Source organism: Oncorhynchus gorbuscha, linkage group LG10 (genome assembly GCF_021184085.1).
Source record: "Oncorhynchus gorbuscha isolate QuinsamMale2020 ecotype Even-year linkage group LG10, OgorEven_v1.0, whole genome shotgun sequence".
NCBI classification, from domain to species: domain Eukaryota; kingdom Metazoa; phylum Chordata; class Actinopteri; order Salmoniformes; family Salmonidae; genus Oncorhynchus; species Oncorhynchus gorbuscha.
The window spans coordinates 88480404-88501660 of NC_060182.1; the positions used below are offsets into that span (position 1 = coordinate 88480404).

General features: G+C 42.8%; 2 protein-coding genes and 1 long non-coding RNA gene across 5 annotated transcripts; 2 read left to right on the forward strand and 1 right to left on the reverse strand.

Moving 5' to 3' along the window:
* Nucleotides 1–366: 366 nt before the first annotated feature.
* On the reverse strand, nucleotides 367–10423 carry LOC124045342 (vacuolar protein 8-like). Its single transcript, XM_046364643.1, has 13 exons — nucleotides 9963–10423; nucleotides 9056–9175; nucleotides 7406–7525; nucleotides 6465–6587; nucleotides 6013–6095; nucleotides 5670–5795; nucleotides 5351–5396; nucleotides 5108–5241; nucleotides 4774–4902; nucleotides 4328–4442; nucleotides 4114–4248; nucleotides 2064–2189; nucleotides 367–1845 (listed from the first exon to the last, which is right to left on the reverse strand). The coding sequence occupies exons 1-13, from the start codon at nucleotides 10180–10182 to the stop codon at nucleotides 1724–1726; spliced, it is 1599 nt and encodes a 532-aa protein (XP_046220599.1). The 5' UTR covers nucleotides 10183–10423; the 3' UTR covers nucleotides 367–1723.
* A 411-nt stretch (nucleotides 10424–10834) lies between these two features.
* LOC124045432 lies at nucleotides 10835–11848 on the forward strand. The gene is made up of 3 exons (XR_006840854.1): nucleotides 10835–10930; nucleotides 11361–11524; nucleotides 11672–11848. It is a non-coding gene; the product is annotated as an uncharacterized LOC124045432 (long non-coding RNA).
* A 308-nt stretch (nucleotides 11849–12156) lies between these two features.
* LOC124045344 lies at nucleotides 12157–18615 on the forward strand. Of its 3 annotated transcripts, XM_046364644.1 has the most exons (9): nucleotides 12157–12781; nucleotides 13428–13534; nucleotides 14735–14860; nucleotides 16275–16333; nucleotides 16525–16593; nucleotides 16725–16866; nucleotides 16938–17062; nucleotides 17290–17369; nucleotides 18165–18615. In XM_046364644.1, the coding sequence occupies exons 1-9, from the start codon at nucleotides 12615–12617 to the stop codon at nucleotides 18355–18357; spliced, it is 1068 nt and encodes a 355-aa protein (XP_046220600.1). In that variant the 5' UTR covers nucleotides 12157–12614; the 3' UTR covers nucleotides 18358–18615. The 3 variants fall into 3 exon arrangements, 1 of the variants encoding a protein (XP_046220600.1); XR_006840832.1 differs by lacking the exons at nucleotides 16725–16866; nucleotides 16938–17062; nucleotides 17290–17369; nucleotides 18165–18615 and having other exon boundaries at nucleotides 14735–16180; XR_006840833.1 differs by lacking the exons at nucleotides 12157–12781; nucleotides 13428–13534; nucleotides 16725–16866; ... (1 more) ...; nucleotides 17290–17369; nucleotides 18165–18615 and adding an exon at nucleotides 14412–14611 and having other exon boundaries at nucleotides 14735–16180.
* Nucleotides 18616–21257: the final 2642 nt, after the last annotated feature.

A 21257-nucleotide genomic window follows, 5' to 3' on the forward strand; every position in this document is an offset into this window, starting at 1 on the left:
CCCTAAGCACACAGCCAAGACAACCAGGATTGGCTTCGAGACTAGTCTCTGAATGTCCTTGAGTGGCCCAGGCAGAGCCTGGACTTAAACCCGTATGAACATCACTGGAGACCTGAAAATAGCTGTGCAGCGACACTCCCCATCCAACCTGACAGAGCTTGAGAGGATCTGCAGAGACGAATGGGAGAAACTCCCCAATTACAGGTGTGCCAAGCTTGTATCGTCATACCCAAGAAGACCAGAGGCTGTAATCGCTGCCAAAGGTGCTTCAACAAAGTACTGAGTAAAGGGTCTGAATACTTATGTAAATGTGATATTTTTTCTTCTTTTATATAATTCGAAAAAATGTCTAAAAAAACAGTTTTTGCTTTGTCATTATGGGCTATTGTGTGTAGATTGATGAGGATAATATATATATTTTTAATCCATTTTAACATAATGCTGTAACGTGACAAAATGGGAAAAAAAGTCAATGGGTCTGAATACTTGCTGTATAAATGGCGCGTTCACGTGCTAGGAAACTCTGAAATGTTCCACTTGCTAACTGGTTGAAAGCGGCACGTGTATAACTACCACCAGTTAGGAAGTCTGAAATGTAAAGTTTCCTAGTTCCGACTAGCACCTGAACGCAGCATTAAACATTTGTCAACTGTAAAAGCATTGAATCTGTATAAAAATGAAAATATAATAGACCTCTTTTCCCCCTGTTCACAAGTGCAATATGGATGTAAATGCTTAGAACACAACAGTGTGATCACTCAGAAAATAAAACGCCTTAACATCATTCAAAATAGAATCACGACACAGTAATCATTGTCAAGTTCAAAGGTAATGGTAAGTCAGTTCAAACAGTGATATGCATATCCCACATCTCAGTCCGTGTCCTGAAGCAGAGAGGTGTCGGTCCGTGTCCTGAAGCAGAGAGGTGTCGGTCCGTGTCCTGAAGCAGAGAGGTGTCGGTCCGTGTCCTGAAGCAGAGAGGTGTCGGTCCGTGTCCTGAAGCAGAGAGGTGTCGGTCCGTGTCCTGAAGCAGAGAGGTGTCGGTCCGTGTCCTGAAGCAGAGAGGTGTCGGTCCGTGTCCTGAAGCAGAGAGGTGTCTGTCCGTGTCCTGAAGCAGAGAGGTGTCGGTCCGTGGCCTGAAGCAGAGAGGTGTCGGTCCGTGTCCTGAAGCAGAGAGGTGTCGGTCCGTGTCCTGAAGCAGAGAGGTGTCGGTCCGTGTCCTGAAGCAGAGAGGTGTCGGTCCGTGTCCTGAAGTAGAGAGGTGTCAGTCCGTGTCCTGAAGCAGAGAGGTGTCAGTCCGTGTCCTGAAGCAGAGAGGTGTCAATCCGTGTCCTGAAGCAGAGAGGTCAGTCCGTGTCCTGAAGCAGAGAGGTGTCAGTCCGTGTCCTGAAGCAAAGAGGTGTCGGTCCGTGTCCTGAAGCAGAGAGGTGTCAGTCCGTGTCCTGAAGCAGAGAGGTGTCAGTCCGTGTCCTGAAGCAGAGAGGTGTCAGTCCGTGTCCTAAAGCAGAGAGGTGTCGGTCTGTGTCCTGAAGCAGAGAGGTGTCAATCCGTGTCCTGAAGCAGAGAGGTGTCGGTCTGTGTCCTGAAGCAGAGAGGTGTCAGTCCATGTCCTGAAGCAGAGAGGTGTCGGTCCGTGTCCTGAAGCAGAGAGGTGTCGGTCCGTGTCCTGAAGCAGAGAGGTGTCAGTCCATGTCCTGAAGCAGAGAGAGCTCCAGTGGACAGGTCAGGAGGATGGAGGCATCTGAATCGCCTGCAGTAACTGCCTGGTCTGCTCCGTCTGTGCATGCACCCATTTTAGCTGCTTCTCCAGCACACTATCACTCATCAGCACTGAAAACTCTCCGTCTGAAGAATAACATGACATAGCAGAGCAGAGCATTACATAGTATAACACAACAACAAGCCATTGACTATAACTGCATGTACCTGCCCTTATGTTAATGCACTACAGTTTATGTTTCTCATGATAACTGACTAGAAAGTAGTGTTATTGACATCAAGCACATAAATGTGGTATTTTAGGCATAGACTGGTTAAATTGTTGTTACAAAACCATGACCAACCTTTCTTCAGGTTGCATAGAGTAACAATACTCAGCTGTTGGAATCGCACTTCCTGGTTCTTGAGGTACATCAGGAGATATTCAGAGATGGCAGCGTAGTGTGGCGTCAGTAGTTGGATGACATGTTCTGTATGATATATGAGCAACAAGAAAAAAATGCATGTACAGATGTAGGATCTTAATTTGACCTACAGCGCCAGTCAAAAGTTTAGACACGCCTACTCATTCAAGGGTTTTTCTTTATTTTTACATTGTAGAATAATAGTGAAGACAAAACTATGAAATAATACATATGGAATCATGTAGTAACCCCCCCCAAAAAGTGTTAAATCAAAATCTATAGATTCTTCAAAGTAGCCACCCTTTGCCTTGATGGCAGCTGTGCACACTCTAAGCATTCTCTCAACCAGCTTCATGAGGTAGTCATGAGGAATGCATTTCAATTAAGAGGTGTACCTTGTTAAAAGTTCATTTGTGGAATGTATTTATTTATTATTGTGTTTGAGCCAAACAGTTGTGTTGTGACAAGGTAGGGGGGTATACAGAAGATAACCATATTTAGTAAAAGACCAAGTCCATATTATGGCAAGAACAGCTCAAATAAGGAAAGAGAAACCACAGACCATCATTACTTTAAGACATGAAGGTCAGTCAATGCAGAAGTTTTCAAGAACTTCTAAAGATTCTTCAAGTGCTGTTCCAAAAACCATCAAGCGCTATGATGAAACTGGCTCTCATGAGGACCGCCACAGGAAAGAAAGACCCAGAGTTACCTCTGCTGCAGAGGATGCGTTCAAATAAATGCTTCACAGAGTTAAAGTAACAGACCCATCTCAACATCAACTGTTCAGGGGAGACTGTGTGAATCAGGCCTTCATGGTCGAATTGCTGCAAAGAAACAACTACTAAAAGGACACTAATAAGAAGAGACTTGCTTGGTCCAAGAAACATGAGCAATGGACATTAGACTGGTGGAAATTTGTCCAAATTTGAGGTTTTTGATTCCAACCGTCGTGTCTTTGTGAGACACAGACTAGGTGAACGGATGATCTCTGCATGTGTGGTTCCCTCGGTGAAGCATGGAGGAGGAGGACATGCGAGGGTGCTTTGCTGGTGACACTGTCAGTGATTTATTTAGAATTCAAGGCACACTTAACCAGCATGGCTACCACAGCATTCTGCAGCGATACACCATCCCATCCGCTTTGCACTTAGTGGGACTATCATTTGTTTTTCAACAGGACAATGACCCAAACACACCTCCAGGCTTTGTAAGGGCTATTTGACCAAGGAGGAGAGTGATGGAGTTCTGTATCAGATAACCTGGCCTCCACAATCACCCGACCTCAACCCAATTGAAATGGTTTGGGATGAGTTGGACCGCAGAGTGAAGGAAAAGCAGCCAACAAGTGTTCAGCATATGTGGGAACTCCTTCAAGACTGTTGGAAAAGCATTCCAGGTGAAGCTAGTTGAGAGAAGCAAGACAGAGTGAGAGAGACAGAGCGAGAGTGTGCAAAGCTGTCATCAAGGCAACGGGTGGCTACTTTGAAGAATTTCAAATATATTTTGATTTGTTTAACACTTTTTTGGTTACTACATGATTCCATATGTGTTATTTCATAGTTTTGATGATTTCACTATTATTCTACAATGTAGGAAATAGTAAAAAGAAAGAAAACCCTTGAATGAGTAGGTGTGTCTAAACTTTTGTCTGGTACTGTATATTGCAAAAGCAAAATAATCCTGCAGCAACAGGATTTGAACATTTAGTCCATAATGTTGCTTGATCGGTGGTTCGGCTTTTAGCTGGCCAAAAGTAGGCATCATGAAAAGTGCAATACTGTTAATATAACCGTGTGGGTTTTCAGTGAATTTATGTACATCACAAAGCTCATCTGTATGAGCACACATGGGACAATCTTGCTGATACAGACAGTATAGCATTTAAGAGAAAATCTATTTATTATTGCAAGCATTACACTATCAATCATGGTGCTAGTCACAGATAAAATAAAGGGACTAGACAACAAACAGAATACATGCATATTACCGTTCATCTTTAGTTTGCTGATGATGGAAGCAGACCTATAGGACAGCTCTAGATTGTCCATTTGTGCAGAGAACTTCACCAGACTTGAAACATGTTCAGGAGTCATTTTTGTGGCCAAATGAGACTGAAGTAAGTCTGAAAAGGAAAGAGAAAAGTTGTAATAGAGGTGAGGTGACATGAATTAAACTGGTTTATGAATTGCTTGTATTCTCACCCCAGCTTGTCAGGTGATGTAAACAGGAAGTGACACACAGAACGGTCTCCTCTGAGGTCACACTGGACACAAGGGCCTTGAGAAGTCCTGTTACACACACACTGTCCATAACAGCCTGTAGACAACACAAGGCTTGATCATCCCATGTCCACATGAATGAAAATGCATTTAAAATGGCTTCCAAAAATCACTGCATTCATGTGACATCACCAGGTCAGTGTCTCTATATTCATCTTAAAGGACCATTCTTGGTTTGATAAAAGTTAACATGTGACTGAACATATAGATGGAAACCACATCTACATTCCAACGTCCATACTAGCAGACCAGTAAGAATGAAGCAATGTTATGGGCATGCGTTCTACGTAATATGGTAGTGTGGACATTGGAACAGCGCCTCGTATTCTAGTGAGGGAATAAGTGAGCGACATGGCAGCCATTATTACCTGCGGTCCCTCGCTGGTGCTGCTGAGGTTGGTGATGGTAACAACACTGTGGTTGATGATGGAGCTGGATCTGTGACAGAGGAGCAGCTGCCCTATCACCTGTACCAGGCCCTCATTCACCAGGCCCTCCTAGAGGGAAACGCAGTGAATACGGATTGCTAACACCGGTACAAATAACATTGATTGTAATCACCACCATCATTAGATAATAGATAGAATCCTGTCAGATATGTCAAACCTGAGATTTGAACCAACAACCCTCCAGATACTAGCCCACCTCTCTAACCTTGAAGCTACAGCTGCGCCCATCAACATCTAGTTTAAAAAATCTCACTCTATTGGGTTGGTGTGTGGCTAGCTCAGACAGTAGTGCTATAGCAGACTCAGTCAGAGGGGGAGTAGCGGAGCACAGCAGGGCCTTCAGAGGCAACACACAGTTCAGGTACATCAGCTGCTCCTGGGTCACAACTACAAAACAAAGCACAACACTGCATCCAATCCACAAGGATCTGTACAATCTTGAATATGTGCCTAAAACATTAACAGAGTGTGTTCTGTGGTTAAACGTTAGAATTACCATTCCCTGAAAGGATTTGGAGGCATCTGCAAGCTTGGGATGCATTCTAGAAATAAAATACAAACATTTGACCCAAGGTTGAGTAAGAAAACATTTCATGACAGAATACATTTCAGTGTGAAACTGTAACATCTGTTGGACATACTAGTAGATATTCATATACTTCCAGGCATTGCGTTTACTCCAGTTAGCATTGGCTGGCCAACCTACCTCTAACTTCCTTCATACTGGGCACAGAGACATAAAAATGGTATTCACGACATCATCTGACTCTGTGTAAGTGGATACGGGGCCTGATTGCCAAAAGACCAACCGTTACCTTCTGCACTGATGAGGACATGAGTGTCAGCAGAGACTTCAACAGAAAACGGTCTCCAATGCCCAACATTTTGGGATGATGGCCCGGGACAGTGGCTATATTGCTCAGGGCAGAGCAGCTGTAGAACTAAAATACAGACAGAATATCAGTTCAGTTCAGAGCGCAATAGAAGTTCAGGCTGAAGACCACTGGGACAAAATAAGCATAGACTTGGTCATCATGCTATAACCGTACTATTGTTTTAAACAAATAACCACTAAAAAACCGCAGCACATAGTTACTTTGATGTGGTTTTAAAAACAGCAATATTTGGCTTGAGGGCAGGAGACAGTGGATGTTTTACCTGGACCTCATAGTTGGAGGACTGCAACAGAAGTGCCAGTACAGGAATGGCTCCTTCTTGACATAACACTCCCATTGTCCTCTCTAGAAAGAAGGGCAGCAATGAAGGCTAATCTAGTGCCAGATTAATGGAAAGGTAATAGAAGGCGGACAAAATAATGGTCAGATATGGAGACGTACAGTATGTCTAGGAATGAGTTAAGTTGGGACCACATGAATAAATCCATCCATCTATTCTCCATTGATCTCTATGGTTAAGTGACACGCGTCACTTGTTTTGAAATGTCAGCAAACAATGAGATCACAGCTAACGAATGTGTCATTTGAACTCCACCCATTGTGGTCATATGAATACAGCAACAACCCAGAATGTGGCAGCAACCTGAGATGTGTGCATAGTACAGGGTGTACAGACCATTATGTATTGGTGGACATAGTTCTGTGCAGACCTACCAGACTGTGTGAGGTTTAAAAGGGCCCAGACTGCATTCTGTTGGACTTGGGGATCGTAAGACTTGGCTAAAACCAGTAGTGGAATCACCCCTTCAGCTGACACAATAGCTTCCCGGTTTGAGTCTAAATAAATGTGAGGCAATAACAACAACAAAAAAATAGAGATTAAATGTCATGTCTAGTTTGGACAACAGAGTCATGTTGAGTTAGAATGGAAGGTTGAGTTAGAATAGAATGTTGGGTTAGAATGGAAGGTTGAGTTAGAGTAGAATGTTGGGTTAGAATAGAATGTTGAGTTAGAATACATGGAACACGACGTCCCACATGTGTCATGCCTTTCACCTTACATTAACCAGCAAGAATAAAGCTGTGTACATCTTTCAGCAGGGATATCATACATGTTGTGCTTAGCTTCTTATCTGAGAGTAAATCAGTTTGTGGGGAAAGCAAATGTAGAGAAACCTGATCCTATCGATTGTAAAACAAGAAATTCATTGACAATAGCACCAGCACTTTGTTGCACTAATGTTGTAATGTGTATGTCGTCGTGTGTAGATGTTGTTATGTCTCAGCCAGCGATATCTAGTCACTGACTGGGGATCAATAAAGTGTGTATGTCGTCGTGTGTAGGTGTTGTTATGTCTCAGCCAGCGATATCTAGTCACTGACTGGGGATCAATAAAGTGTGTATGTCGTCGTGTGTAGGTGTTGTTATGTCTCAGCCAGCGATATCTAGTCACTGGCTGGGGATCAATAAAGTGTGTATGTCGTCGTGTGTAGGTGTTGTTATGTCTCAGCCAGCGATATCTAGTCACTGGCTGGGGATCAATAAAGTGTGTATGTCGTCGTGTGTAGGTGTTGTTATGTCTCAGCCAGCGATATCTAGTCACTGGCTGGGGATCAATATAGATCAAATCAAACGTAAACACTAGTCCACCAACCTGAGGAGGCCAGTGAGGCAATACATTGGCAGGAGTTACACTGGACAGTGGGGTCCCCAGACTGGAGCATCTCTAGCAGGGGCATCAGCATCCCTGTCTCAATCACCTGCTCCTTACTCACTAGAAGACAGTAGTACAGTTACTCACCTGCTCCTATGTGAGAATGTCTGTGTGTACATACCTTTGTTGTTCACTAGCAGATGAACCAGACAGAGTGGTGATCCTCTGAACCTCTATGTCATTAGAGAGCGAGAGGGTCTCTGTGTGCAACTGGGTACTGGACTCCTGACGGGCCGCCCCCAGGTGGTGAGGGTAGGAGGATAATCCTCAACAAGACAGGAGGAGAGCCCTCTCCTGAAATCATGTCACCAATCATGTTCCTGTATTTAACTACCTATAGAGAGTTATAGGCTGACACAACAGTGATCGCTTTCTGCCTAGAGACCTATTGTCTGCCTCCAGGTAACAGGGAATCCATTCTTATCTTCCTGCCCTCATGGAAAAAATTTGGTCAAGTCAACATTTTCAGGAGATATTGTGGACTTCTGTCACAAAGCATATCACTACAATAGAATAGATAAACTGCTGGGAGACCTGTAACTGCACAGCCACTACAAAACTGAATTGGTCCACTCACATTACAATGGGATAGAAATCTTTCGCCTAACAACCTCAGGAGGCTCAAAAATTAACATGTCACAAATGCACTCACAAATGACAGATAACACAGTACACTGACTGAGGTCGAGAGCTCCTGGAATGGGACTGGTGGATAAGGGGAGGACTATAATGTCTGGAACGGCAGATCATGGAATGGCATCAACCAAGGAAATCAGAGGGTAGTGAGGACTTTATACCATTCCAACCTATTCTGCTCCAGTCATTACCACCAGCTGTTCAGAAAGGCCATAAAGATTAGGAATGCCACCAACCTCCTGTGATGCTGACCAATGATTTCCAGATGCTCCTAGGTATTTAATGCCTGTAGACAAACTGGGTTGAGAGTGTAAAAAACTTTGATCTCAAGGACTGGTGTTAAATAGCCACACATCCATTTAGAGTGGCTGTAGAATGTCATTGACACATGACTGTAAGTCAGCCATTTGGATAATGGGAATTGATGGCGTCTATATAAATATATATATATCACTAGCCACTTTAAACAATGCTACCTTATATATGTTACTTACCCTACATTATTCATCTATATGCATATGTATATACTGTACCAATACCTGTGTCCTACAACATAGTGACTGCATCCTTATGTAACACATGTATCACTAGCCAGGTTCTTTAACTATGCCGTTATCTTTGTTTACTTTTCACACACTCATCTCATTTATATACTGCAACGAAGTCCATCTACTGTTATGCACACTTTTACATATCACTCATTCAATCCAAATGAAATCAACATTCATTCACTATAGTATAAAAATAGTTTTTTTTGTAATAATATAGATTATTAGGCTATATTACTTATTCGTTGAATTCCAGTAGCAGTGCTCAGGTAGTAGTTTCTTCACAAGCCATGTATTTGCGTGTCTCTGCTGGAACAAAGAAAGATTTGATTTGATTTGATTAGAAGACAGTAGTACAGTGTTTAACCTTGAGACAGTGCGTGTGTATGTGTCTGTGTGTACATACCTTTGTTGTTCACTAGCAGATGAACCAGAGACAGAGTGGTGATCCTCTGAACCTCTATGTCATTAGAGAGCAGTAGGGCTGTGTATGGCTCCAGGAGAGCAACGGGTAGAGGATAATCCACTGCAACAAGACAGGAGGAGAGGAAATCATGTCACCAATCATGTTCCTGTATTTAACTACCTATAGAGAGTTATAGGCTGTACAGGATCGCTTTCTGCCTAGAGACCTATTGTCTGCCTCCATGTAACAGGGAGAATCCATTCTTATCTTCCTGCCCTCATGGAAAAAATTTGGTCAGACATTTTCATAATACTGGTCACTTCTGTCACAAAGCATATCACTACAATAGAATAGATAAACTGCTGGGAGACCTGTACTGCACAGCCACTACAAAACAGTATACTATTACAATGGGATAGAAATCTTTCTCATAACAATCTGTCTCAAATATTAACATGACACAATATGCTACTTAAAATTACACTTAAACACAGTACACTGACTGAGGTGTGTCAACTGACCTGTAATAAATGAATGGTGACTGGTGGAGGCTGCTAAGGGGAGGACTATAATGTCTGGAACGGAATGGAATGGCATCAAACACATGGAAATCACATGTCTGATATATTTTATACCATTCCACCTATTCTGCTCCAGTCATTACCACGAGCTGTCCTCCCTAATTAAAGTGCCACCAACCTCCTGTGATGCTGACCAATGATTTCCAGATGCTCCTATGTATTTAATGCCTGTAGACAATACTGGGTTGAGCAGTGTAGTTAAAGTTTTGATTCAAAGATGATAACTAGCTACTATCCATGTTTGTCTTTCAGAAGTTGTAGTGCCTACACATGTGGTCAAGATGGACTGGATAGGCAGGTTGCACATCCATTTAGAATACCAATACCTGTGTCCAGGTGGTTCAGTAGTGTCCGAGCAGCCTGTCTCTCGTGCTGCTCTGAGATATAGGATGCAACAGTTGCTCTCTTCCTCCGCAGACAGCTACATCTTGACAGGTTCTTTATACACTCCGTTATCTTCTGTACAAGTTCAGACCGCAATCTCTTTACATAAGCAACGAAGTCCTTTAGCAGTTGTGCACACTTTTCACATATTCCGGTGGCCATCTCCAAAGCAAAGTGAAATCAACATTCATTCACTATAGTATAAACATATATATTGTAATAATATACGATGTATATAGGCTATATGTTACTTATTCGTTGAATTCCAGTAGCAGTGCTCAGGTAGTAGTTTCTTCACAAGCCATGTATTTGCGTGTCTCTGCTGGAACAAAGAAAGATATGCACCTGCCTACCAGTGCCAAGGCATTACCTGTGAAGTGAATGGAGAGTTTAAGACGCCACGTGACATTACTGTTCTCGCCCAGTGGACTGCACGTTCCTTTGTTTCATTCTGAGCATGTATATACAACGAAATATGATTCAACATTCCTTAAAACACCACATTATGAATACATACAAGATAAATGCATATACGTCTTGCTATTAATTCATTTCTATTCAAAGGTAGAGTTATGCAGAGTATATTCAGAAATGGGTAAACATGGCTGATGAAAACGTGTAATTTAAGTTGAAATGTATGTATGTAAATGTTAAATTGTCTATTGTTTTTGTCTATATGTGTTTTTGTTTATTGCACAACAAAACTGAAAACATATGTGCAATGGCTTGGATACATTTTCAAATGTAATCTCCAGGGAAAAATTATATCTGAAAAAAGTGACATTGTACACATTTTTTTCTTTTAATGGTGAAATCAAAGACCATAGATGAAACGTCATCCACAAGATTTTTTTCGCAACGGTGTCAGGGGTCACAATCACTGTCATTTACTCACGTATGGTGGTCAATGGTATGTTTTACAGGTTGTCGATGTTAGTTTGCATGTCCATTCACTTAAATAAGCATTATTGCAAGACACTGTTATGCTTGGCATCATTGCGGTGACCCTTGTAGCTAGCCAGATTCATTTAGCTGATTAGCTAACGTTATCAGCTAACTAACTTTAACTATATTGTAACGGTCAGCTAGCCAGCTAGCTACAGTTTTTTGCAAAGATGATAACTAGCTAGCTATCTATGTTTGTCTTTCATAAGTTGAGTAGGCCTACCCTATGTGGTCAAGATGGACTGGATAGGCAGGTTGCAGGCTGGTCAAATACAAAGTTAGAAAACTTCCGTTGCTTGCAATCAGACCCATAACATTGTAGCCTGTTAGCTAATGTATTACAGTAACTAACCACATGAATGTATCTGATTAATCCGCTGCCTTGCATTTTTCAGGAGGAAAACCCCCCCGGGCCCTTTGCAAGCAGAATGAGTGTCACTTACGAAGCCGGAGAGAGTGAAGCCTTGATGAGGTGAACATATACACTGACCTGGCTACATTCAGAGAAGAAGAGTCCAGCTCAGTCAGAACAGGAGAGTATTGTGGCAAGTTGGAACAGGTCAGATCAAGAAGGCTTGGGGGCTGAAATCACTTTAAGTTTGATAATGTTGTAGCCTACAATATTTGTTGTACATGGTCCCTGTGAATTAACGTCCATGCACATAAATCCTGTTCTCACCTTTGCATCCCCACTCCTATCTTTCAGCTCCAGACTTAACCTTAACCTTGACCTTGTGAAAGACACAGAGGACAATGAGACTATCCTCCAGAACACTTATGACCCTGACCAGGGCAACCCTTGTTTCACTAAGAACAAGCTCAGTGAGAGGGAGGTAGCAGAGAAGGTCAACAACAACAATGGGAACCAGTTACTCCAGGAGAAGGAGCAATGGAACAAAGGAAGAGGAGAGGAGGAGGTGTCTGGGGCCCAGAGTCAGGCAGCAGTTGGAACTTCTAAGGATGAGTTACTCCATGAGACGGTAGCAGATGGAACAGGAAGTGGAGAGGAGGAGGTGTCTGGGGCCCAGAGTGGGGCTGCGTTGGAACTCAAGGATGAGTTACTCCATGAGTAACGGTAGCAGATGGAACAGGAAGTGGAGAGGAGGAGGTGTCTGGGGCCCAGAGTGGGGCTGCGTTGGAACTCAAGGATCAGTTACTCCATGAGTAACGGCAGATGGAACAGGAAGTGGAGAGGAGGAGGTGTCTGGGGCCCAGAGTGGGGCTGCGTTGGAACTCAAGGATGAGTTACTCCATGAGTAACGGTAGCAGATGGAACAGGAAGTGGAGAGGAGGAGGTGTCTGGGGCCCAGAGTGGGGCTGCGTTGGAACTCAAGGATGAGTTACTCCATGAGTAACGGTAGCAGATGGAACAGGAAGTGGAGAGGAGGAGGTGTCTGGGGCCCAGAGTGGGGCTGCGTTGGAACTCAAGGATCAGTTACTCCATGAGTAACGGTAGCAGATGGAACAGGAAGTGGAGAGGAGGAGGTGTCTGGGGCCCAGAGTGGGGCTGCGTTGGAACTCAAGGATGAGTTACTCCATGAGTAACGGTAGCAGATGGAACAGGAAGTGGAGAGGAGGAGGTGTCTGGGGCCCAGAGTGAGGCTGCGTTGGAACTCAAGGATGAGTTACTCCATGAGTAACGGTAGCAGATGGAACAGGAAGTGGAGAGGGCCACCGTGAAGAAGACTGTACATAAGAAGTCAACAACGGACAAGACCAACGCTGCCCCTCAGGAAGCAGTAACATTAAACAATGAAGGTGCAAAGAAGAAGAAGAACAAGCTGAGGTCGTCATTGGATTCTGAGAGGGAGACGAGGTGTGTAGAAGTCTTGCAGGATACATTTTCAGAACTCCAGTGAGGTTTGCATGAACCTGTAAGGAAGCAGTAAGTCAGGTATTCTCAATCTTTTTGGGGACGGGGAAAACTTTTGTGATAGCAAATTCATCAGGGACCTCCTCATAATCAGAACACAACTCGAGTGAGATAAAAAATAGCATACAAGGAGTTGTACTATGACTTTGGCAGTGCATGGAAACAAGTCTCAGGCCTTGGGAAGGAAAATGTAGCGGTTTTCAAGCTAATTTCCTGTAATTCTACACATTTTGTCATGGGGCAGATAGATTTTTTTGTTGTTGCAGCTTTAACGCTGAGAGGCAGAGAGAAAACTGCAATTTTAAAGCTTAATTTACAATCCATTTATAATAATTGGTACGGTGGATACCAATATCCCTGTAAACATCCCAGGCCCATGTAGCCCAGGGTTAATAACATATTAATTGTAAATTAATAATAATAATAATAATACATTTTATTGTATCACACACTCTAAACTTATTCCACAGATCCCTTGGCCAAAATGTGTTGAATCTGTTGTTATTAGTAATATTTGTAAAAATGATATTTGTAAAAAATAAAAACTTACCACTTTGAGAACTTTTATGAGTTTATGAGATTCCTTCAGAAAAGGTGTTGGCTGCCTTCAACGGATCTCTGCTGGTCCAGAGACGACCGGAGTCTGCTGTCTACCTCCTGACGGCACCTCAAAAACACCCTGCCTGGGAAAGAGAGGTGTGGAACCTTGATTATGCTGATGCGTAGGATATTTACATTTCAGGGTATTTGTGTATGTGTTGTCACTATATAATGGCTTGATGTCATATCCACATACCTCCTCTAGGGGGTGTTTGTGCACTGCAAATAAAATAAAAGTTTTAAAAGGTTTTTGTCACCTGCTTCGTAGACAACAGGTGTAGATCAGCAGTGAAATGCTAATGAATCCTTTTCCAACAACACAAAGATGTAAAATAAAAAAGGACGAGGAATAAATATACAGTGAATAATGAATCAAAATAAAGCCCACATAGGGCTATCTTCTGTATACCATCCCTACCTTGTCGCAACACAACTGATTGGCTCAAACGCATTAAGATGTTCCACAAATTAGCTTTTAACAAGGCACACCTGTTAATTGAAATGCATTCCAGGTGACTACCTCATGAAGCTGGTTGAGAGAATGCCAAGAGTGTGCAAAGCTGTCATCAAGGCAAAGAGTGGGAACTTTGAAGAATATAAAATATATTTTGATTTGTTTAACACTTTTTTGGTTACTACATGATTCCAACACTACCGTTCAAATTTTTGAGATCACTTTGAAATGTTTTTGAAAGAAAAGCACATTTTTTCCATTTAACATAGCATCAAATTGATCAGAAATACAGACATTGTTAATGTTGTAAATTACTATTGTAGCTGGAAACTAATTATCTTTTTTTGTTTTAATTTTACTTTCTCCCCAATTTCGTGGTATCCAATTGTTAGTAGTTACTATCTTGTCTCATCGCTACAACTCCCGTACGGGCTCGGGAGAGACGAAGGTCGAAAGCGTCCTCCGAAACACAACCCAACCAAGCCGCAACCCGGAAGCCAGCCGCACCAATGTATCGGAGGAAACACCGTGCACCTGGCGACCTGGTTAGCGCGCAATGCACCCGGCCCGCCACAGGAGTCGCTATTGCGCGATGAGACAAGGATATCCCTACCGGCCAAACGCTCCCTAACCCGGACAATGCAAGGCCAATTGTACATTCGGGATTTTGGAATGAGATGTTCGACGAGCAGGTGTCCACGTACTCTTGGTCATATAGTGTATGTTGACACCACACTTCATGCATTTACACCAAACAATTTGCTCAGTGGTGCATTTTCATGTTTTATGAAATATATTACAAGGAAATGGACAATAAATTATTCTTATTTTTATTCTTCCAGATGGACCTGATGGACCTGAACTCGATCCTGCCTTCTCCGTCCCTCCTGCCACCACATTCAAAATGCAGCTGGTTGGTTCCCTTGGAGCTCAGTTCATCCCCCAGTCAACCCTCACCTCCCAGAACCGTGAGTGGCTCCAGACAGGCCCTTTCTCTAAAAAGATCTGTCCACTCCTCACCTCCATTGCACTGATCCTTGATCTGAAAGTACTGAACAGGTGGAAGCCAGCCGAAAGAGGAGCTTCCACAATATTGTTTTCAACTGTCAAGTCTTTCCATGTCAATGCAGATGAAGCGGAAGAGACACATTGTATTGCTACAGGTCTATTGAATTGTACTGCTACAGGTCTATTGAATTGTACTGCTACAGGTCTATTGAATTGTACTGCTACAGGTCTATTGAATTGTACTGCTACAGGTCTATTGAATTGTACTGCTACAGGTCTATTGAATTGTACTGCTACAGGTCTATTGAATTGTACTGCTACAGGTCTATTGAATTGTACTGCTACAGGTCTATTGAATTGTACTGCTACAGGTCTATTGAATTGTACTGCTACAGGTCTATTGAATTGTACTGCTACAGGTCTATTGAATTGTACTGCTACAGGTCTATTGAATTGTACTGCTACAGGTCTATTTAATTGTACTGCTACAGGTCTATTGAATTGTACTGCTACAGGTCTATTGAATTGTACTGCTACAGGTCTAATGAATTGTACTGCTACAGGTCTATTGAATTGTACTGCTACAGGTCTATTGAATTGTACTGCTACAGGTCTATTGAATTGTACTGCTACAGGTCTATTGAATTGTACTGCTACAGGTCTATTGAATTGTACTGCTACAGGTCTATTGAATTGTACTGCTACAGGTCTATTGAATTGTACTGCTACAGGTCTATTGAATTGTACTGCTACAGGTCTATTGAATTGTACTGCTACAGGTCTATTGAATTGTACTGCTACAGGTCTATTGAATTGTACTGCTACAGGTCTATTTAATTGTACTGCTACAGGTCTATTGAATTGTACTGCTACAGGTCTATTGAATTGTACTGCTACAGGTCTAATGAATTGTACTGCTACAGGTCTATTGAATTGTACTGCTACAGGTCTATTGAATTGTACTGCTACAGGTCTATTGAATTGTACTGCTACAGGTCTATTGAATTGTACTGCTACAGGTCTATTGAATCTAAGCAGCTCTGTGAACTATTCTGTCGTCAATCATTTGTAACAATTGGGGTCAGTTTAACCAAATGAGCTTAAGACCCATTTTTGCAGAATGAGAGCTTTGGCCAGACATTCCAACAACAAAGGGAAGAATGAACAAAACAGAACATTTCCAGACTCACTAGACCTGTTAAGGACCTTACAGAGCAGCATGTACACTGTACATAAAGACCAAGATGGGCCTCTCCTTGTCTTCACCTGTATCTGTAGGCGTAGGTGTTCATTTATGTATGCTTTGAGTTTTATCTTAGATTAAATATATTAGTATGGCATGACTTTTTTCACTTTTTCTTCTCTTGTTTGCAGCTAGTTTCACCCCAGTGGACGAGCGTCTAGGAAGAGCTCCATCTCGCAGGCTACAGACCGTAAGCCATTATTATGTTATATTTGGCAGCCATTCATGCTTTTCTCTTCGATTCCTTTCATGTGTATTTTATTGGGTAACTTCATTGTAGTCTTGTGGACTGAATATGTATTCATCTATTTGAAAGAGACAGTAATGCATGAAGATTAATATGTAATTGAAGTCTATAAAATGCTCCCTTTCTTCCTTCAGAAGTTATCTGATCATCTGTCTACAGCCAATAGAGTAGAAGCAGATTCTTTGGTACCAGTTCATCAAACGGTAAATTGATGTTTTTATTACAAGAACATACTGTGCCCAAAAATGAAACATGACAAATTTAACATAATCAGTTATTTTACCACCATGGTCAATAATTCTTAAATCCTTTTAAATTGTTCTCTCTCTGTCAGGTTCTCTCTTTGTATGACTACAGTGCCCACCGGTCAGATGAGTTAACTGTACCGTGTGGTGACGCCATCCGTGTGCTCTACAAAGACAGCAGGTGGTTTGGACATCATGGATACCTCCCAGCTACCTATGTCGTGGAAGAGCGTAAGTAGAGTGTTATATCTGTTCTACATTAAAAAAGTATGTGCACTCAGCAGACACTTTTTATCTCACAGGGGATTACAATGAGGAGCTGTCTCGTGCCCTAGAGGCCCAGTCTGCCCTGTCTGAACGGACTGACCTATCAGTCCCTCTGTCTGAACGGACTGACCAATCAGATGAGAGGTTGACGCCTACCAAGGTAAGGAGACAGTGGGTTCTGTTTCAGCGATCGTTGTGTGATGTAGCTGGTCTGGTTGTGATGTAGCAAGGTGATTATTTTTTACCCAGACATCCCCTCCCCCAATACAGTCCTCACTTCTGTGTGTTGTCTCGTTCCTCTCCATCAGGTAACAAAGCTTACATGAATTACTGGACTAATCATTTCCTTGTCCCCTCTCTTCTTATTTCCTGTCCCTGCACTCACAGGTGTCTGCTACCGTTGTCTCTGGAGAACTCAAGTTAATTTCTGAGCTGTACACAGACCCTGAGCAGCCTGCTGCCACCAAGTAAGTCCTCTTCCTCACAGCAACAGCCCTCTTCCTCACAGCCACAGCCCTCTTCCTCACAGCCACAGCCCTCTTCCTCACAGCCACAACCCTCCCCCACAGACCTCTCCCTCACAGCCACAGTCCTCTTCCTCACAGCCACAGCCCTCTCCCCCACAGACCTCTCCCTCACAGCCACAGTCCTCTTCCTCACAGCCACAGCCCTCTCCCCCACAGACCTCTCCCTCACAGCCACAGTCCTCTTCTTCATAGCAACAGTCCTCTCCCCCACAGACCTCTCCCTCACAGCCACAGTCCTCTTCCTCATAGCAACAGTCCTCTCCCCCACAGACCTCTCCCTCACAGCCACAGTCCTCTTCCTCATAGCAACAGTCCTCTCCCCCACAGACCTCTCCCTCACAGCCATAGTCCTCTTCCTCACAGCCACAACCCTCTCCCCCACAGACCTCTCCCTCACAGCCACAGTCCTCTTCCTCATAGCAACAGTCCTCTCCCCCACAGACCTCTCCCTCACAGCCACAGTCCTCTTCCTCATAGCAACAGTCCTCATAGGTCACAGCAGTCCTACTGATATCCTGTTGTTTAAATGTATTGTGCACACATCTTCTAACCACATAGTGAGAAAATGGGAGGAAAATGTACTCACTAGATACGTTATAGCTTAGTATGTTACAGTAGATACATAATAGCTTATATGTTATTCTAGATAATTAAGATTAAACACATAGCGTAAATGGTTTTAGTAATTGTTCAATCACTTTCAACATTTTTGGCTGTTTTCTGTGTATCTAAAAGATTGAAGAAGAAAACAAAGAAGTTAGTGAAGAAGTTCAAAGCTCCGTCATCCCCACCACCAGCCACATCCTCTGACCCTGATGTCCCAGAATCATCATCTACCAAGAGGAAAGCCAAGGCTGCAGATAGCAAACCACAGACCCCCAGTCCCAGGAGAGGACAGTCCAATAGTGCCTTCGAGCCTGATACCTAGATGGATCTCTGGTTAAGAGTACACTAACAGTAAAGAGTTTAACGCTAAATTCCTCTTTGAACAGAAGATAACAAGTATGTTTATAAGGAAACTATCCTGTAAAGCTTAAACGTATTGCTTTTTTCACTATGTTTTAAATGATGTCTGTATACAGTGCCCTCGGAAAAGTATTCAGACCCCTTGACTTTTTGCACATTTTGTTACTTTACAGCCTTATTCTAAAATGTATTAAATCGTTTATTTCCCCTCATGAATCTACATGCGATACCCCATAATGACAAAGCAAAAACTGTTTTTTTTTAATGTTTGCTAATTTATAAAAATGAATCAACTGAAATATCACATTTATATAAGTATTCAGACTCTTTACTCAATACTTTCTTGATGCACCTTTGGCAGTGATTACATCCTCCAGTCTTCTTGGGTGTGATGCTATAAGCTTGGCACACCTGTATTTTGGGAGTTTTTCCCATTCTTCCCTGCAGATTCTCTCGAGCTCTGTCAGGATGGATGGGGAGCGTTGCTGCACAGCTATTTTCAGGTCTCTCCAGAGATGTTCGACCGGGTTCAAGTCCGAGCTCTGGCATGGCCACTCAAGGACATTCAGAGACTTGTCCCGGAGTCACTCCTGCATTGTCTTGGCTGTGTGCTTAGGGATGTTGTCCTGTTGGAAGGTGAACCAGGACAAGTCTCTCTATGGCAAGACATTTTCAAGTCTTTGAAAGCCAATTTAAGACAAAACTGTAACTAGGTCACTCAGGAACATTCAATGTCGTCTTGGTAAGCAACTCCAGTGTATATTTGGCGTTGTGTTTTAGGTTATTGTCCTGCTGAAAGGTAAATTTGGCACCCAGTGCCTGTTGAAAAGCAGACTAGACCTGTTTTAAAGTCACCATTGGCCTCATGGTGAAATCCCTGAGCCGTTTCCTTCCTCTTTGTAGTGACTGGGTGTATTGATTTAATTTGTTTACATTTTATTTAACTAGGCAAGTTAGTTAATTAAGAACAAATTCTTATTTACAATGACAGCCTAGGAACAGTGAACCCATTGTTCCTAGGCTGTCATTGTAAATAAGAATTTGTTCAATGGCCTTGTCAGCTCAAGGATTCAAACGAGCAACGTTTCAGTTACTGGCCCAACGCTCTAACCACTAGGCTACCTGCCGCCCCCCACTTTGAATACATGATCAAAAGTGTAATTAATAACTTCACCATGATCAAAGGAATATATTTTTACCCATCTACCAATAAGTGCCAAAACTTCCCAAAATAATGCTTGTTTTACCCCCATTGTTTGTAAACAATGCAATCGTAAACAAACATTGTATATGGATGATCAGTCCTTGCATCCATAGATCTGTATGAATTTGAGTGTTTACATTTATCCAGGCACATCCATCAGCGTTTTACCAAAACAGAGGTGGGGCGCCGCATTGTTTTTGTTTCACTAAAGGACTTTTTGTTACAGAGCTTAAGGATCCGCCCCTTTTTTCCAATTTTTACCTAAAATGACATACCCAAATCTAACTGCCTTTAACTTAGGCCCTGAAGCAAGGATACGCATATTCTTGGTACCATTTGAAAGGAATGTAGGAGAATATAACACAATATATCTGGGAAAAAATAATACAAAGAAAAAACCAACCATTCTTTTGTATTTTTTTTGGACAATCTTTGAAATGCAAGAGAAAGGCCATCATGTAGCAACAGTCTATGTGCAATGTTTTAGACTGATCCAATGAACCATTGCATTTCTGTTCAAAATTTTGTATGAAGACTGCCCAAATGTGCCTAATTTGTTTATTAATAAATGTTCATGTTCAAAACTGTGCACTCTCCTCAAACAATAGCATGGTATTCTTCCACTGTAATAACTACTGTAAATTGGACAGTGCAGTTAGATTAACAATAATTAAAGATTTCTGCCAATATAAGATATGTCTATGTCCTGGAAAATGTTCTTGTTACTTACAACCTCATGCTAATCGCATTAGCCTACATTCAACCTTCCCGTTGATGGGAAACCGATCCGGAAGAAGATTTATAATAGCTTAAACGGTTCAAATACTAGTGTCAAATTGAACATGCCGGGTTAAGCAAGCCAGTGTTAAGAAGTGCGGATATCCTTGTCCCATTGCACTCTAGTGACTTATTGTGGCTGACCGGGCGCATGCACGCTGACTTCGGTCGCCAGTTGTACGGTGTTTCCTCCGACACCGTACAACTGCAGCTGTCTTCCGGGTTAAGCGAGCAGCGTATCAAGAATCAGTGCGGCTTGGAAGGGTCATGTTTCGGAGGACGCATGGCTCTCAACCTTCGCCTCTTGTGCCGTCTGGGCCGGCAGCCTTGCGAGGGTTAACACGCTTAAATGTCGTATTCACGTTGGCTCCTCTGTGGCCGACCTGAGTAAGATATGTAAGAGTGTTAACCCTTGCAAGGTCGCCGGCCCAGATGGTATCCATAGCCGTGTCCTCAGAGCATGTGCAGACCAGCTGGCTGGAGTGATTAATGACATACTCAATCTAATAATTATACTTTAACTAGGCAAGTCATCTAAGAACAAATTCTAATTTACAGAGACGTCCTACACCGGCCAAACCCGGATGACGCTGGGTCAATTGTACACCGCCCTGTGGGACGCCCAATCACAGCTGGTTGTGATACAGCCTGAAATCAAACCAGGGTGTCTGTAGTGACGCCTCTAGCACTGCGCTGCAATGCCTTAGACTGTTGTGCCACTCAGGTGCCTACACTAGGACACCTACAGCACCCGATGTCACAGGAAGGCCAAAAAGATCATTAAGGACAACAACCACCTTCGCCATTGCCTGTTCACCCCGCTATAATCCAGAAGACGAGGTCAGTGCAGGTGAATCAAAGCTGGGACAGAGAGACTATCA

Coding starts and splice junctions, on each gene's coding strand:
- LOC124045342 (XM_046364643.1), bottom strand. CDS start 10,182: ATGGCCACCGGAATATGTGAAAAGTGTGCACAACTGCTAAAGGACTTC. Junction 7,526..9,055: donor TCTGCTAGTGAACAACAAAG/GTATGTACACAC, acceptor ACTGTCTTCTAG/TGAGTAAGGAGCAGGTGATT. Junction 4,443..4,773: donor GCACCAGCGAGGGACCGCAG/GTAATAATGGCT, acceptor TGTTGTCTACAG/GCTGTTATGGACAGTGTGTG.
- LOC124045344 (XM_046364644.1), top strand. CDS start 12,615: ATGGAACAGGAAGTGGAGAGGGCCACCGTGAAGAAGACTGTACATAAG. Junction 13,535..14,734: donor ACCCTGCCTGGGAAAGAGAG/GTGTGGAACCTT, acceptor TTATTCTTCCAG/ATGGACCTGATGGACCTGAA. Junction 16,334..16,524: donor CATCTCGCAGGCTACAGACC/GTAAGCCATTAT, acceptor TTCTTCCTTCAG/AAGTTATCTGATCATCTGTC.